This window comes from Lathamus discolor, chromosome 4 (genome assembly GCF_037157495.1).
Source record: "Lathamus discolor isolate bLatDis1 chromosome 4, bLatDis1.hap1, whole genome shotgun sequence".
Lineage (NCBI taxonomy): Eukaryota > Metazoa > Chordata > Aves > Psittaciformes > Psittacidae > Lathamus > Lathamus discolor.
The window spans coordinates 38605669-38622874 of NC_088887.1; the positions used below are offsets into that span (position 1 = coordinate 38605669).

The following is a 17206-nucleotide window of genomic DNA, read 5'->3' on the forward strand; positions in this document are numbered from 1 at the left end:
TAGGGCAGAGCAGAGCGGCGAGCGCCGAGGTGCTCGGAGCAGGCTCTCTTGGCCAAAACAACCCGGGACGGAGCCGGGAGATGCACAGGCAGCATTTCCTCGCTTCCCTAAGGCTCTCTATCGGTCGGAAAAACAGGCCAGCTCTGCTTGGCATAGCCGCTTGGGTTTAGTGTTGACACCCCCACCCCAGCGGAAGAGACCCCGTCTCCCCCGGAGCAGGAGCAAAAGGCTCCGAAAGCCCGCTCCAGAGGCAGGAGCGGAAGGGCTGACAATTAGCATTTCATCTGGCAGCAGAGATCTGCAGGCAGATCGCTCAGGAAGCGCATCGCCCCCCTCCCACGGCGTGCCCTCGCCGCATCGCACGGCTGCTGCTAAGCGCTCAGCACCGTTCACAGAGGCGGATTCTCTCAGGAGGGGCCCGCCCGCTGCCCCCGACCCTGCCTTGCACCGCCCCGAGGACGCTGCGCTAGACCAGCCCAGGAGGCCCCCCCAGCACCGCGGTTTGCCCGATTTGCGCCTTCGCTGCTTCCCCTCCAGCTGCCTGAAAACGAGCCACCCTGGCACTCCAAACATCCCTGCCTCTTGCCTTTTCTTCTTCCCTTTCCCCCTCCCTCGCCGCCCCAGGCTCCCAAACTTCGGGGGTCAGGGACGGCACCCCCCGCGCGGCTCTCTCTGCTGGGAGCTGCGAGTGCTCCTCTCCACCCCGAGCCTCCGTGACGAGAAAGGCATCGTAGGCAGCCTATAAATAATTTCCATTATGTTCAGCTGACAGCGCGAGGCGATTAATTTTAATAGCTGTGTATTTGCCTGTTTCTCCTAATGCTCTGTAATGAGATGAGAAGCCATCCAACCCCAGATGGCTCCAGCCGCCTCGTTATTTATTTATTTTGTGTATGCGTGCGTGTGTGTGTGTGCAAAAGCGGGGAGAAGGGGGTGGTGTGCATGGGTTCCCGCAGCCCCCCCACCAACTCCCCCAGCTGCCCGCGTCCCCGCCACCCCCCGGTGCTGCCCGCGGGCCGTGGGAACCATCGTCACACTGCACACTCAGCCACCGGGGAATGGCTACTCGTGCGCACCCCCGGGGCCGGGCGCCGGCACCGGCTGGGTGTTTCGGGGCTATTCATTTATTTCTGCGGGAGTAAATGTCGTTCGGGTTGATGGGCGGGCGGAGGGGACCACGGCTCAAAGCCCATCCTATCAACCTGAATTTTGCCTCCGCGTAGCCTGAGGTCCGGGGGAGGGGACGGGGACACACACACACACAGCGGGAGAGAAGAGCTTTTTAGGAGCCGGGAAAAGCAGACCCGTCGCTGGCAGCAGCCAGCGAGGTGGCGGTGTGTATGTGTGTGTGTGTGTGTGTGTGTGGCGGCGTGACAAAGCCTCGCCGCACTGAGCGAGCTGTCCCTCCGCCCGGGTGGCGGGCAGGGAAGGGGAGGGCGAAGGGAGATTGCGAAATGTAGGAACGGTGGAGAGAGTCCCACATTTGGGCACTGCAAAGGTGTGTGTGGGGGGTGATGTGTGTGTGAAAAGGGGCATCATTCCCTGGTAGGACGAGGCTGGTTAACCAGGTGGAACAGCACCGAGGCGAGCACCTGTGTCTTTTTCTAAAAGGCGTGTACTGATAATTACGAGAATTAATTGCATTGCTTTGAAGGTCATTTGAAGTTATGGGGCTCTGTTTTCTTTTCAGGCTCGCAGACAATGCCCGTGCGCTATTTTAAATGTAAATCAGAGGGTATCCGCATAAACCTGTATTGTAGGATCGAGGCGTAATGGATTCACTCCGGCTGCGCGTGAGCTCGCCACAATACAGCTGAGCAGCCGAGCTAGGAGCGCGCCGGGGTTTCTCTGCGGAAACGCAGTTGCCGAAGAACATGAAAAGCATTAAATCGTGATGGGAAGGGGGCGGCGGGGAGGGGGGGAAGAGCTCGGGACCGGAGGATGCGTTGCGGCGGCGCAGCTACCCGTTGCCAGCAGCCGGGAAGTTTCTCGCCCTGAACAGGCACAGGGCTGGCGTGTCACGCACGGTGACACCGGCGAGGAGAGCCCCTGCATCGCTCCTCCCTCGGGTGGGGGGGCATTCTTTCTGCTCCATCGCCCTCCACCTCGGGCACGGGCGTCCTCGAAAGACTGTTTGCTCCCGGGGGAGGAGGGTCCGTCCCCCGCCTGGCTCAGGGGACCTTGTCCCCGCCACCTTCACCCCCTCCCCGGGGAGGAGCGATGCCCAGCCCGGCCCGGAGGAATGTGGCACTAGGGAGGCCGGCCCTCAGCCTGTCCTTACTGCCTCTAAACCTTCATTAATCACACCGCCCGGAGCCCGGGCGTCCCGCCGAGCTGAAATGCCGTGAGATTAGCCCCACGCCCTGGGGTACGGCTCTCCCCGGCGGCGCTGCCAGCCAGCCCTGGCCTCCGTAGTCCCCACTCCAGCACCTGCAGGCGGCTCCGCCAGAGGCAAGGACGTGCAGCACCGAGCACGCAGAGAGCCTGCCTTCCCTCCCCCTTCCCCTTCCCCCGCTAATAACAGGGCATCGCTCAGAAGACGGCCGCGCCGCACGGGAACAAACGCTCATTGATTTCCACCTCCGGGCTGCTGAAGAACGCGCGGCGCCCGGGGAGCGGAGAGCCAGGCTGAGCTGTGCCGTGCCGCGCTCCCGGCACTTGGGGGTGGGCGGATGAGCTGGGGAAGTAACCGACGGCACCCCAGACGGCAGAGTGCGCTTCCCTGGGCGTGTCCCCGGGGCCGCCCGTGGGGAGGACACTCCTCTGCACACAGACGTGCAGGTGACTTGGGGCCGTCTCCCGGGAGAGCGGCAGGTCGGAGAGGTCGCGGGGTGAGCGGCAGCGAGGGACCGCCGCGGTCTGTCCCTTCCCGCGACGCCGGGCCACCCTCGTACAGATCGCGCCGTGTCACCTCCCTGATGGCAGCCACCACCCCCCTCTCCAGAAAAGTCGTCAGCCCGGTACCGCCGCTTTCCCCGTTGTCCACAGCAACCGGCGTATCTGATTGAACCTCGTTGTAGGCAGTGACACCCGCGTAATGGATCATCCTGTCAGTGCTTTTTTATCACAGGCATTTATTTTGGTCACGGCTGGTGATAACTTTGGTGTTTATCCCTTGTGTCATTACGGGCCCAGCCGCGATCTCCCTTCCGCCCTCGCCTCCGGGCGGGCAAGCGGGGGTGGGGAGGACGGGCCGCTCCGCATCCGCGGGGACCGCAGCTTTGCCCCCTCTCTCCCGCCTAGGCGCTGCTGAGAGAGGCGCTCCCGCGGCCCCGGCTGGGCACAGAGGGATCGATCTCTTCTGTTTGATTTGGCTTGCGAAGCGCCCTCCCCCCGCTCGGCACGGCCTCCCCGGGGCTGGGTTATCTTGGGTCATGCGGAGCTGGCGCGGAGCGCCGGGTGCGGTAAGCGGAGGCTCCGCCGGAACCCCGGTGCAGGAGGGAGCCAGGGAAAGAAAGTGCCGCCCGCAGTTGTCCATCAATCCAGACACTTCAAAAGTAAATAAAGCAGGGCAGGGCCTCCGGGGAGCGGAGAGAAGAAGCCTCTGACAGGCGATTGTCTAGGGCGGAGCCAGGGCTATTTCCAGCCCAAGAATAACAACACTCGGGCTGCGGTGGCTCCGACCCGCGTGGCCAGGAAAGACCGGATCGGGGTGTTTGTTTTGCCTTTATTATTCTGACGGCGGGATGGCACAGCGCAGGCCAACAATGGCCCCTGGGCGAACGACAAGGGCACGGGGGGGGGGGGCGCCTCTTCAATCCAGGGGAGGGGGTGGTGCGTGGCCAGCTTTGCCCCCCTCGCCCGAAGTCGGGGACAGGAGGAGCCCGCAGTGGCTGCTGGCCGAGGAACGGGCCGGGGGCGGCCCACAGTCCAGCTGTGAAACGGCGGGAGATGACACGGCGGGCAGGGAGGGCCGGGCCGGGGCCCCCGGTGCGCTAGCGGGCGGGGGGTGGACGAGGGGGAAGAGGCGAGGCTGCAGCGCTTATCTGGGTCACTAGGGTTAGAGGGAGCAGCTGATAGGAACAGAGGAGCTGAGCTCCCGCTGCTGCAGATACAGAGCCGCGATACGGGCCAGACAGGCACCGAGCTGGAGGAAGGGCGGGCAGGAGGGAGTGAAGAGGGAGGAGGAGGCGGCGGCTCGTTCCGGCTCCCGAGCCGAGCCCAGGTGCGCTGTGGTTTCCCTGCGCTCAGCGCTGTGCTCGGAACCCCCTCCCCTTTCGCCCCATCCCCCGCCCTCCTCTCCCCGTCCCCATAGACGTTTAACCCTTTCCCACCTCCGCGGGGGTGGAGATTGAGGCTTGCGCTGGCCGGGCCGAGTCCCCTGCGGTTCCCCACTCCCTCCGTGGCAGAGACCGATCGCGGTAGGGGATAAAGGCGGGGGGGGGAAGCGGGGGGAAAGGCTGGCCTTGTGTGCGGAGCACCGCCCTCGGGCAGCTCTCGGGACCCGGCTTTGTACACATACACCCTCCCGGCTGCGCCGAGCCAACCTCGGAGGCAGCCCTCTGCTGCCGGTGCTGCTGCTGGTAGCGCGGCCGGTCTTGGTTTCAATCAGCCACCCAGCGGGGTTTGCTGCTGCAGCCGCTGCTTTCTTCCCCCTCTCCGGTCCCCGCCGCCCTCTTCCTTCCTGCTCGGGCTGGGCTGCCCCGGAGCTTCCCCGCCTCGGCGGCGGCAAGTCCCCGCTCCCGGCCACTGCCGGCGGGGAGGCGGATGCGGCGCGGCCGGGAAGAAGGGGAAGAGCTCACCGAGCGCCCCCACTGCGCGCCCAGCCCTTTAATCAATTTCACCGTATTAATTATTAATTTTCCGCCAGTCAAGCTCGCCCAGGAGGAGCGGGGGGGGAGGGGAGGCTGATGTCAGTCGGAGGCGGCGGCGAGGCCGAGGGCCAGACTCCCCGCTCAGCCCCGGCCCAGGAACTTTAAGCTCCGCTGGCTCGGGCAGCGCCGAGAGCCGGGGGAGGCGGCGATTCCCATTCCGGTGGATGCTGCCCCCCCCAGCACACACATCCACACACGCTTTCCCTCTCCCTTTTCAGCTCCCTCCTCTCCCCCCCGCCCCCCGTGTAGACACATCCATACAAGGGCCCATTGCATCGTAGCGATGATGGATCGTGCCTAGCGGGGGTGATTTGGTGTTGATCGCATATTATCACGGGCAGGTTGGACTGGTTGCTGATGGACGGCTTTCTAGCAAGCCGCTCCTTCCGACGCTCGGGGAAGCTGCTCGATCGAAAAAGCAGCTTGCTTTTTACTCCTTCTCTCACCAGCACGCGTAGGGCAAAGCTTAGCATCTGTCACAACAGCTCTCCGGATAGCGCTTTTCCCTCCTCCCACTCCCTTTGCGCTTCGGCAGACCCGCCGCCGGCTGACTCTTTCCAGCACCGGGCGAGCACCGGGCACGACTAGGGGGGGGTTAGGGGTGGCGGTGAGGGTCACCCCAGCTCTCCGGCGGGGGAGCTGCCGGCCGGTGGTCGGGTGCCTCTGCGGAGGGAGATGCCGATGGGGGTCCCCAAGCCCGCCTGGGGAAACCTCCGGACCCCCGGCCCGGCTGGCTCCCCGCCTGGGGAGGGCCGATCCCTCTCCCTCGCCTCCTCCTCGCCTTTTTTTATGTAAGTGCATGCAGATACAAAGGCGGTTTCGTAACGCCTCCCGTCTGCAAGAACCGGGGACCTTGGCTAACCTTTCGGAAAACTGATTGCAAGTGCCTGTTAACAGCCCAGCCCTATTGCACCGGGCACCGGGGAAGGGTCATCGCTTCTGTGACAGGCAGCGAAGGTAGCCATGGATCCATGGCCAAAGGCCTGCTCGCAGCCTGCCTCCCCAGAAACGCTTGGTGCGAGCGCTTATTCTCTGGCGAGAGAGGAGGGCGGTGGAGGGGAGGCTTAACCCTTTCGCTCCGCGCAGCCAGCCGCCTTGCAGCCTCCCGCTCCGAGCCGCGCTCCGCTGGCCACACAGGGGCCCGGGACAGCCTCGCCAGGGCCAGGAGCCAGGCCGGGAACTGGTCTGGGACAGGCTGCCCCTATCGCACGTGATGGTGCGCAACGGAGACCGCCGGTTTTACGGTTTTATTCTTTACACAGGGCTCGAAAGAGATGCTGCAGGCAGCTGGCTCCTTCGCTCGCTGGTTTAACTCCTTCCTGCAGCACCACTACAGGTTCTTCGGTCGGGAGATTGTTTTCTGTTTGGAAACCCGAGAAGGGGGGAGGCTATCGGCAGGGAAGCAATAGCTCGCTCTCTCTGGAGAGCTGCTCTCCAACAGGCAGCGCCTTGAAATCTATTTAAAGAGAGGGAAAGGCGGGGGGGGGGGGGGGGGAGAACAAAGGGGGAAGAGGAGGAGGGGGGCGAACCAGAGCCAGCGAGAGAGTGAGAAAGCGATGGATCAGCCGGTTTGCAGTGTACATCAAGCTATCACATCTGTATATGCTCCGATCGATGAAAAGGATGGATAATATTTGTCAGCTGCAGACCTTTTTCTTCTCACTTCCCAGAGAAAGGACGGGGGGGTGGAAGTGAAGGAAGAGGTAATAGGGAGCTTCAAGGCCAGAGGCACTTCCTGATACAGCCAAATAGAAGAAAGGCTGGGGATTATTGTTATTATTCTACGGCAGCCAAAGGGACGATCAGGGGACCGTGCAGCCTTCTCTGCTTGCTTCCTCACGCTCCCGCTCCTTTCTCCCCCTCTCGTATTTTTTTCTTTCCCATTTTTTTTCCCTTCTGTTGAAACAGGGCTGCTTCCTTGCAGGGCTCCGCAGATTTAACCCTTTGCCCGCTGAGGCTTGAGGTGGGTGAGCACAAAAAGATCGCGAAAGCCTTGGCCTGGAAAGAAGAAAAAAACCACCAACAAACGCGCCCAGCGAGAAGTCAGTAAAACGCACTGTTACACACAGCGACGTGGTTTGGCTTTAGGGAAGACGAAGGGGAGGGAAAAAAAGAAAAGCAAGAGAGACGTAGCCTTTTTCTCCACTGCTTCCTGGCCCTGCCAGCCCCTCGCCTGGTGCCTGCAGTTGCACTCTGAGTAAATAGTTCCCACACATGGTCCACATTTTGCACAGCAGCAGCATGTTTCCTCTCGGTCTCTCGTTGCTCTCAGAGCAAAGAGAGGTTTAGAGGAAGTTAAAAATCGGGCGAGCTGAGAAAAGACTATGTGTTACACACATCCTGAATGAAAGTGAAAGCCCAGCGTTTCGGCCTTCTGAGCGCCAAGCTCTCACCCCCTTAGTAATGTCACATGTTGGACATAGCACGAATTACTTACACCCGAGCAGACGGGCTCTCGGGCGCTCACAATAATCAGGCTGGCTGCGGAGCCCGCCTGGGGGAGGCCGGCCGGCAGCCTGCCCGCTGCCTGCAGCTGCCCGCAGGAGCTCCCTGGGTGCGCCGGGCTCCTTCCCAGTGGCTGGGGGATTCCCCGTCCCCGAGGAGGGGGATGCCCAGCAGCCAAGCCGTGTTTGCAAGAAACGGCGATGTCTAACCCGCAACCCGTCCGGTGTTTGCTTTCCAGGGGCGCCAGGTCGTGAGGAGAGAGGATGCTGGTGTGGCCAGGTGGGGCATCCGCGGGGTCGCGTCCGTCTCCTCCGCTCGGGTCCTCCCTGGCCCTGCTTCCCACCCTGCACCAGGGGAGCTGGAAGCCGCGGTGCCGCAGCGGTGTGTGCCGCAGGGAAACCATTATCCGGCGTCCTCCTTTCCTTCTCCATCCAGGCCCCATTCCCGTTCTCCCCGCCCCTGAGCCGGGATCAGCAACCGATCCCTGGCCATCGGCTGAGCTGGAGACGCATCGTGAGTAGCGTAAGTGCTCGGCCACACCGCGCTCCCGTGACCCCGCCGCCCCTCTCTCCCTCTGTGGAGGCCCCCACCCTTGGAGTCCGGTGCCCCAGCAGCTCCGGCTGTGCGATATTTAAAAGAAGGGTTGCATTCTCCCCGATAGAAGCCCACTCGTTGCCTTGTTGCCAGGAACAAAGCGTACATTCAGAGGGGTGGCTGTTGACGGCTCCCTCTGTATAGCACTGGAAAGCGGGTGGCCTTTGGTTACTGGCAAGGAAAATTCTAATCAGGGTGCTTGTAAGCGGGGCTTTATAGAAGCTTAGTTACAAAAGGCTTACACCAGAGTAATGCAATAACTATAATAACAGCCAGGGAGCCCTAAAGAGGGTGGAATGTGCTTGTGTCTGGATGATTTTCCCCGCTAGCACAGAGAGGGACTGTTTACCGCGAGTGCCATTAAGTATCGCTGGAAACACCAACCACAGCCTTATTTCAATATACTTTATTGTATCTGCTCTAAAAGCAGCTTGCTTCAGACGACTTTTAGATTGCCCTAGAGAAGAACAGAAGAGAGGCTGCCCTTGGCCGTCGAAGGGAGCTCGGAGCCCAGGGGCAATGCCAAGGGTCAGGGAGCAGCGAGCCAGGGCCTGGCCAGGGCGGGCGCACCGGAGCGTGCCCCGGGAGGCAGCGCCGCCGCTGAACTAAGCTGCGGGGCAAAACGGCCACCGGGACCAGCGGCACAAAGCCCCCGGGCTCCCGTCCCCCTGGGGTGAGGGGCACCGGCTGACGCCGCCGATAAGGGCTAGGAGGCTCCGGGGCGGACACCGGGGTGGAGAGCATCGCCCTCCCGCTGCTTCTGACGCCTCGGGCATCGGTGACCGCTGTGTTCCGGCTCAGCCCGGCTAATGGGATCAGATGCCGCCCTCCGCCACCGCTGCTGCGTGTTGATTTTTCCAGCCCGCCGCTGCCGCCTCTCTGCCCGGCACCTCTGCCCGCCGTACCCCAGCCAGACCCAGCTACCGCTTGGCCGCCGGCGAGGGCCGCGGCTCCAGAGGGCAGGAAGTGACTTGGCTGGGGAGCCAGGGCCGGCCCCCGCCGCGATACCGGGGCACGGCGGCGGCCGGCCGAGCAGAGGGCTGCGACACGGGCGTCCCGGGAGGCGGCAGGGCCCCGGGCAGGACGCATGAGGCGAACACAGCTTCACCGCCAACCCCTATCACCCTTCACCCTTCCCCGGTACCCCCGAGCAGACTTTGCAGCGCTTTATTTTAACGGAACAACGAAGCACAGCAAGCAAACTGCTATTCCGCGCAGGGCAAGAAAAATGGGTTTTTAATAGGCAAGGTCGGCGTGCTTGGCAGCCGGCCACCGCGGCCGGGGAAATAAACAGAGGAGCTGCGACTTCAGGTCGGAGCAGAAGTTGCGCTCCCGACGAGAGGAGCCCGCAGCACGGTCCATAGGGCGAGATGCAGCCGCACACGGAGCCGCCGCACAGAGCTCCTACCGACAACACGCCCCCACCACGACCTCCCGTCCCCGGCCCCCCACTTCGCCCCGCTCCGCCGCTCTCGGGGTCCCGCGGCGGCTTCCCGTCGCCCCGAGACCGGAGCGGGAGAGGGTAAGGAGCCTCCCTGCGGTGCCGGGGACGGTGCCCTCGGGCTGGCAGCGGGCGGCGGACAGCCGGCCTCCCTTGTTTATCGCGCTCCGTCGCGGATGCACGCCTAACCGCTGCCGTGCGGCACGGCCGGCCTCGGGGAGGAGGGAGGCGGGGAATGGGGGGAAACGGAGCCGCCCGATGGCGAAGCGGCAGGAGGGTTTGCAGCAGTGCTCGCGGAGCTCCCGTTCCGCCGCCGGGTCGGCAGGGCTCAGTAATGCCGGCCCCGTTGGCCGCTCCCGTTGTCGCTGCGCGTTCCGGGCTTGGTGCCGAGAACTCCCTCCCGGCTGCCGCGCATCAGCCTCCCCGTTGCCTCACCGCTCGCTCCCTGCTCCGCCGGCAGCAGGGATGCCGCGGTCTCCCCGGCGGCACTGGCCGCCTGTGGCGGGGCCGCCGGGGAAGGGAATGACCATTCCACCACTCCCCAGCCCCTCAGTCCCTTCTCGTGCCTCTTTGCAGCACCATCCTCTGCAGGCCCACGGGGGGGAAAGGCGACCCCCACCAGAACAGGAGCTGTGCAGCCCCTCTGCCCGGGTAGGGCTTGGCGAGCACAAACCCCTCCTGTTCAGCACCCACCGACAAACCGGGACGGTGGAGCTGTGGGGAGGGAGGGACTGGCCTTACGTGCCGTCTGGAAAGGAGAGCGAAGGGAACCGGGCCAGGAGAGCCAAGAGCGAAGTCCAAGCCTGGGGAAGCTGAGCGATAGTTCAGAGAGAGGCCGGCAACCCCCGCCCCGGCGGTCACAGGCCTTTCCCGACGCTTTCGCCGCTGCCCTCAGCTCCCCCCAGAGCACAACCCAGGCTGGAGCCCGATACAGCAGAAGGTGCAGGAGCAAGGCGTGCACCTCAGGTTCCTATGGGGCCGCGGCCTGGGCTCCCACCGTCACCAGAATCTCCCGGCCGCACCGCGGCAGCGGGCAGATGCCCCCCTGGTTCCATCGTTCTCCCCCTTCCCCCGCCGCAGGGCTTGGAGCTGGGCGCGGAGACAACGGGCGCTGCCACCGGGACGGGGGCCGGGCAGGGCTGCGGCGGCGGCGGCTGTCAGCGGCGTCCCGCTCCGCGCCGCCCGGGCAGTTGCCGGGGTTTTGGCAGCTCGCTCCGCAGACTTCTCCTAAGGCCTCCTGCGAGGGCTGAGTGGGGGCATGGGGAATGGCTGAACAGCGCGAGGCTGCGCACGGAACGGCAGGCAACTCGGCCGAGCAGGGAGAGAGGGCACCGGCCAGCGTGGAGCAAAGGGAGAGGTGCGAAGAGCCGGGACTCACACGCACACACAGAGGACAGGCAAGGCCACCAGCCTGCAAAATGCTGAGCTGGCACCGTGCCGAGAACCTGGGGAGCTCTGCAGTCCCGAGAGCCAGGGAAGTGGCGGTGAAGGAGCAGCCTGAACGGGGCAGACTCTTCCAGACCTGGTGTGACCTATCGCTTAAAGAATCTGGCTTCCCCTTCCAGTGCCGGGGTGTACCTGCAGTGTGTAGTCTCTGCCTTTCTGTCTCCCGTCCCATTATTCCAGTACAGTCTAATCTTCGTGTTGTGACCTACAGCAGCGCTCTGATTTATTTTTAATGCGTTCCGATTCCTGTTCCGTTGTCAAGAGATGCACTGAGATTCATTTTATATCCCTTGCTTTTCAGACTTCTGTTTCGCTGGAGGGACCCGCCAACAGAGTTTAATTCGATTTGATATGATTTAATGAACACCTTTATCTTTTGTTTCCTAGCAGGAGGATAAAGAATACAACCGCATTCAGCTTTTGCGAAACCAGACATGTTTCCCACCGAAATCCTATCTGGTGGCACATACTCAACATTTCATTAACAACCCCCTTGATATATTGATTTTTAATATTTGTATTAAATGTTGTGTAAAATTGAACTCAGGCGTTAGAAGAGACGGTGCAAGCCGCAAGACATGACTCCTACTTAGTTATTTTTTTCAGTCCCGGAACAACAGCTGGAAAGAGGCCAGCGGGAGGGGAAAAAAATAAATTCAAAATAAATTCAGCGGGGAGGATAAAGGGCAGTGCCCGGGAACGCGCAGGGGAGATGGCGACAAGGCGCAGCCCCTCGGGAGCGCGGGCAGCACGGCCCGGATGCCCCCACTACCACTCAGTCTCCCCGGTTTCCACCCGCGGCTGCCCCTGTTCCCTCCAGCGCCCCAGGCCCCGGCTCCCCTGTCCTTCCCCTGCTCTGCCGGCTCAGCTCGCTCCGCGTCGCCTCCCTCCCTCCTGCTCCATATGGTTTCTCCCCTCCTCCTCTTCCTCCTCCTCCTCTTCTCCCCCCCCCCACTCCATGTTGTCTCCGTGACTCTCCCCGCTCCATGTTACGCCTTGAACCCCCGGGGGAATATTTCCCCGCCGTGGCACGGGCGAGCCACGTATCACGGCTCGGCCTGGCCCGAGCGGGATGCGCATGGGGCTCTGCCGGGCCAGCACGCAGCGCAGTGGGGAGAGGGGGGGGCAGCAGGGGAAAAAGAAGGCCGTGGGGAGTAGTGCCAGACAGAACTCTCGTCCAGAGTTTTCCGGGTGTGCGGGAGAAGAGCGTGAAGAAGTTCATTCCCCTTCACTCTCCCCTTGTTTTCGTTCTGTCTCCCCCCTTCTCCCTCCCGCCCCCCCTTCCAGGAATACGAGGCATTCGGAGATCAACATAATTCACCTGCATTAAAAAAAAACCCACCTCTCCAGCTATAAACTAGCGGCTGATCCTCCGCTTAGACTAGTGTTTAGCCGTTCATGCATCATGAGTGTCAAATAAATGCCTGATTGAGGCCCTCAGCGGAGGAATTAGCTTTCCTTGTGCTGGAAATGCATAATAGAGAAAGTGCTGAGGCATCCCTCCCGGAGTTAGCTCGGGCCCTGCTCCCTGCTCTCCTCTTTTCGGGAGCTTTCCCTCCCGCGCCCCGGCTCTGTCCCCTGCCCCCCAGCCCTTATCAGCACGCCCAGCTGGCTGGGGCCGAGGGGAGCCCCCCTGTGGGTCCCAGATAGGGGGGACTGGGGAAGGGCTGGGGGCGGAGGGAGCTTCCGAGCATCCCTCCCGGTGCCTGGGTCCCCGGCCGGAGCTGCGGGGGCTCCCCGGGGAGCGCTGTCCCAGGCCGCCCAGGGCTGGGGAGCAGCGGGACCTGGAAACAGCGAGGACCCCCCCCCCCTTCCGGCAACAGGCTGCGGATACCATCGAGCCCCGAAGCTTGGTGGCGAAGTGGGGGGCAGCCAAGCCGGTGCGGCCACCCGGACAGAGCCGAGGTACCCCCGGGCAAGGGGTGCTGCCGGCGCTGAGGGGCGGCCGGCCGGGGCACACAGGGGTTAACCGAGCCACAGCCGGGAGGAGCAGCTGAAGTGCACGGGCTGCAGATGCTTTTCAGGCCTCGGTGTCTACCGTTTTAAATTAAAAAAATGCACCCGGCCCGACCATGCACCAGTGACCTGCAATTTCCCCTTCTTCTCAAAATGAAATATGGCCAAACTATCTTCAAGTTAAGGGCTTGGGGACGGAGGCGGGGGATGGGGGGGGGGGGGGGGGGGAGGGGGGTTGGATGGAGGAAATCGCTCTGGGTTGAGATCTCTGTGTCAAGTTTCATCCCCTCCTGACATTTCTGGCTCCGCGCCAAAGTCCCGAAAATGGAAAATTGGGGAAGGGCGGGCGGTGTGGGGTGGAGAGGAGGGGGTGAGGGGAGCGGGCTGCAGCTCTCGGCGGAGAAGCAGTAGCGAAAGGCTCCGGCCAAGAGGGATGCATGAGCAAGCCCGCCTGAGCGGAGCGCGGCGGCATCTTCCGCCATCCGTTCCGCCGCCGGCCGCTGCCATTGTTACCGGCGGGCGATGCGGGGACCGGAGCCTCCGCTCCGGCGAGAGATAAATAGCCCCTGACAGCGCCTCTTCGCACCCACAGCTCGGCAGATCGGACTCAGCGAACGGCCGCAGGTCTGTGTCGTTCCCTTTCACGGGAGTCCCTTTAAATCACCGCTTCCTCCCCCCACAACCTCTCCCGGGGGATGCTGCCGACCTTCCCCCCCCTCCTCTCCCGGCCCCGCACGTACTCCCCTGCTCGCTCCCGCTGCTACGGCTCGACACGACGTGGAGCCACCGGCCGGGCGCTGAGCCCCGCCGGGGTAGTATGGGGTGAGAAAAGTCTCTGCTGAAATACTTTCGGCAGGCTGCGCCTTTGCCAGGAGGGGTCTTAGCGCTGGGTCTTTTGTCTCGGGGCCTTCGTCTGCGTCCCCCGGGGCGGCTGGCGGCTCTCCCGGGAAGAGCCTCCGCGGAAAGCGCGGGGGCGCCCCGGCCCCCCGCTACCAGCGCCCGGCCGCACTTGTGCAGGCTCCCCCGCCTCCCGGTTCTCCTCTCCCGCCACAGAAACCGAAGGGCTGAGCCCTGCCCGCTGGATCCCCGTCCTACCCGCGCCGCCCCTTCGCGTGGTGAGCGTGACAGTAGCCGGAGGGGGACCGGGGGAGGCCCTCGCCGGCCGTGGTGCTCCCCTCCCCCGGCCGTCCCGGAGACGGTGTTGGGGAGCAACTCCGGTAACCACAGCGCTACTTTCCAGCGGCTCCCCCGCCCCCGCGCCCGGCAGCCCCGGGGCGAGCCGGGCGGGCATGTGCTCTCCGGACATCTTGGCACCTTTCCGGGCTGCCTTCCCCCGGGATACCGGGGAACGCCACGTCCCCCGCTGGCGCTTGCGAGCGGCTCGGCGTGAAGCAAGCCAGCGCTTCATTTCTTCCAGCATCCCATTCCTCACCCCCCCGCCCCGGCTGAGGCCAAGCCGGTATGTGTGTGTGTGTGAGACGGGGTTATCACCACCCCGAGTCATCATTTTCAGGCCGGCTGCCGCGGGAGTCTCTCCCAGGTGGAGCCGGTACGGGCGGCCGGGACCGGGGAGACAAAGGTGGGAGCCCGGGCTGCTTTCGGAGCCCTGAGGAGCGGAGAAGTGCGGGCAGTGCTGGCCCGGCCCGGCTCGGCTCGGCTCGGCTTGTCCCCCACCCCCCGCCAGCGGCGGGGCTCGGCCGGGGCCCCCGGAGTGCTGCCGCCGCCCCGGGAAGCGCGGGCTGGGCTTTCAGAGCGCGTCTTTCCATTTCCATTTAATGCACTTTTAGGCGATTGTTTTCCCTTTCCACTTGTTTGTCTCCTGCTAGCCTCGTAAACTGCCTCATGATTTATTACCTAGGCTAAGTGCTTAATTTGTGAATATGAAACAGATTAAAAGGAGATCGGCGTATTTTAGCAGGCAGGCCAGAGCGAAGCCCGGCAGCTGTTTCCAGTTTGTAGGCATCTCCAACCTCGTGTTAAGCGGGCTAGCCTGCTAGTGATCAAGGGGGTATCCCCGGCTCTTTCTGAGAGGCCCACCACCGCTGGCTCCCCGGGTGCACGGCTGGCGCGGAGACCGGCCACGGGACGGGCGCTTTGGGGTGGGCTTTGGGGCGTGGGGGCACACGACGCTGACGCCGTTCGTCGAAACGGTACCCGTGACTCTGGGATCCAGGACCCGCTGGGTCGGCTCTGCCGGCGTCGGGCCCAGCAGGCACGCAGAGGGTTAACGACAACTCTGCCCTCTCCTTCAAAGGACTCACTCGAGATAGAATAAATACGGTCGGGGCGGAGAGGGGGTGCCGCTCAGGCCACATGATGCAAAAAGTAAGACAAGCACACTCCGGAGAACAAAGGCTTCCTCCCCCCTTCCTCCCCCTCCCCCCAAAATCTGTCTTAATTCTGCAAGTAAACTTGAGCAGCTATAAACCAAAGAGGAACGGTGGAAGTTACAGCCAAGGGAAAATCAAAAATACCTTTGATGCAGTCCAAGCACGTACTTGGTATTTTCTGGAGCCGCCCCCACCCTCAGCCAGGCGGGACATCGGGGGCTGCCCCCACTACAGTGTTGACGTGCTCCTCTGGGGTTGTGCCTCGGGCCGATTTAGGTCTCTCCCAAAGTCCAAGGAGCACCCGCTGGCCACGGCCAGCACCATCTCGCAGTCCCGGGAGAGGCGGGCCGCGCCTCGCCGTCGGGGCCGGGGTCAGGAGCAGCAGCAGCGGGGCAAGGCTGTCCCAGGTGTCCCGCGGGGCCAGCTCGCCGGGAGGGTGGACTGCGTGGCCGAGAGACATCCCGGTGAGACATGGCCGGGTCCCCGGACAGGTCGTGGGTCTGGGGGCGATGCCCGGCTCCACGGGAGCCCGACAGGAGCCGGCGTTTGGGTGATTGGCCCCCTCAATCCCGGGTCATGCAAGAGACACCTCTCTGCCCGCGACCACTGCTTCTGCCTGCCCTGCACTTGCAGAGCAGCCCGGGCACTTCCGTGGCTGTCAATAGCACCCTGGAGCAATTCCCAGCCTCAGTGCCCCACGGAGCCTGCCTCCTCCCTCTGCACCCCCTTCCTCTGACTCTCGCCTTGGCCTTGGAGGAGGTTTTAATGCATCGCGGAAGGCCGAGGAAGCGAAGGGAGAAGCCGTCAAGCCAGCAGTCTGTGCAGCTGAGCAGACCGTGAGGCCTGCTGAGTACAAAGCACTGCCAGAGAGAGGCAAAAAAATCTATAACCTGCCCTATACCTCTGCGCACCACAAAAGAACTGGGAGCAAGAGCACTGTGTGACTCCCACTGGAGCACAGCAGACAGAGCTGGGTAGGAAGTAAATGACTCGTGTCCTCCGTGCACCTCATGCAGTTGCTCTGCTGCTGCAGATGTGGCTGGCATTGGAGTTACGGAAGGAGCAGGAGATGGGGACAGGCTCTGGGCAAAGCATGGTTGACAAAGTATGGGGTGGCACATGTCTGGGCAGGCTGGGCCCCAGTCTGCTGGGGAGCGGGAGAGCAAAAGACCATGCACACAGCATTTGCAAAGATCCCTCTGTGTGTGCATGTGTGTGTGAAGATGTCAGAGTAACTCTTGTCTGGGGAAAGCTGAATATAAAGCTGTTGCTGGGGAGCAGTGCTTGTAGGTACTTGTGAGTGGTGGCTTGGGGACACCCTGTCCCATGTCAAGGAAGCACCTGAAGGAAGAGCGCAAGAACAACAGCAGATGTGTGTGTATCTATGCAGCTGTTTCAGGTTGCCTTGAGACAAGGTCCTTCTTCTGTATTTGGGGTCAGGTTTGTGGCAAACCAATACTGAACCCCACTTTCCAGCAGCCTGATGGGCTTTGGGTGTAGCTGACGGGTCCCTGCCTTGTGACGTGATAGGAGAGCTATTGCATAGGTATTACACACCACAGATGTTTCTAGCCCCAGGCCTTGTTCTTCACTGACTGAAGGTAGGACTAAAACTTTTGAGCAACCTGAAGAGCAGTAGGCAAAAATGGCCCCAGGGTCTCCTCACTTCCCTGTGGGTTCTGCACAGAGCTGTTCTCTCGCTAGGTACCTCCAGCATTTTAGCAAGCAGAGAAGAACACAGGCTTGTGTCATGATGGTAAGATACAGCGCTTTTTTCTTCAAGCAATATACATAAGAAGCCATAAAAAAACAGTGGCAATGGAAAAGGAAAAAAAAAATCTTTCCAACTTCTTGACTTGGCCTTTGCAGTCATCCCTACCTCAGGCAGGGCCATGGCCACAACGTTAAGCCTTAGTTACACTGCTGAAATTCACCATGCTAAAAGTCACCTGGTCCCTCAAGCGCTCTTGTAAAGCACTCCAGGTCCCCATAGAAAATGCTTTGCCTGTGCTTAAAACTATGTGGATTTGCCTCCAACAGCGCATAATGCCAGTTTCAGCCTGATCCTGTCTGGCTTTCACTGAATTAACGCCTGGATGGATCTAAGTCCCAATATCTTAGACCAAAGTGGTTCAGATAGTTGTCTTGCTGCTGTCCCTCACTGCTCCAAAGGCATCTTA

At 62.5% G+C, this 17206-nt stretch overlaps 2 protein-coding genes across 2 annotated transcripts in view; both read left to right on the forward strand.

Annotated features, from left to right (window-relative positions):
• The first annotated feature begins 3374 nt into the window (after positions 1-3374).
• LOC136013376 (uncharacterized) lies at positions 3375-11585 on the forward strand. The gene is made up of 6 exons (XM_065677134.1): positions 3375-3404; positions 4005-4165; positions 6077-6158; positions 6739-6856; positions 7498-7538; positions 7695-11585. Exons 1-6 carry the CDS (start codon positions 3375-3377, stop codon positions 7995-7997), a joined length of 735 nt encoding a protein of 244 aa, XP_065533206.1. The 3' UTR covers positions 7998-11585.
• Positions 11586-13106: 1521 nt separating this feature from the next.
• The window catches only part of BCOR (BCL6 corepressor), an 82284-nt gene continuing 78184 nt past the window's right edge, over positions 13107-17206 (forward strand). The window contains exon 1 of the mRNA XM_065677147.1: positions 13107-13320. The gene's annotated coding sequence lies outside the window, so the exon portion shown is untranslated. The remainder of the gene's footprint in view (positions 13321-17206) is intronic.

Excerpts from the sequence above, each read along its gene's own strand:
- LOC136013376 (XM_065677134.1), top strand. The coding sequence starts at position 3,375 with ATGCGGAGCTGGCGCGGAGCGCCGGGTGCG. Across the intron at positions 3,405-4,004 it reads GGCGCGGAGCGCCGGGTGCG|AGGGAGCAGCTGATAGGAAC; the intron begins GTAAGCGGAGGC and ends CACTAGGGTTAG. Across the intron at positions 7,539-7,694 it reads GAGGATGCTGGTGTGGCCAG|GCCCCATTCCCGTTCTCCCC; the intron begins GTGGGGCATCCG and ends TTCTCCATCCAG.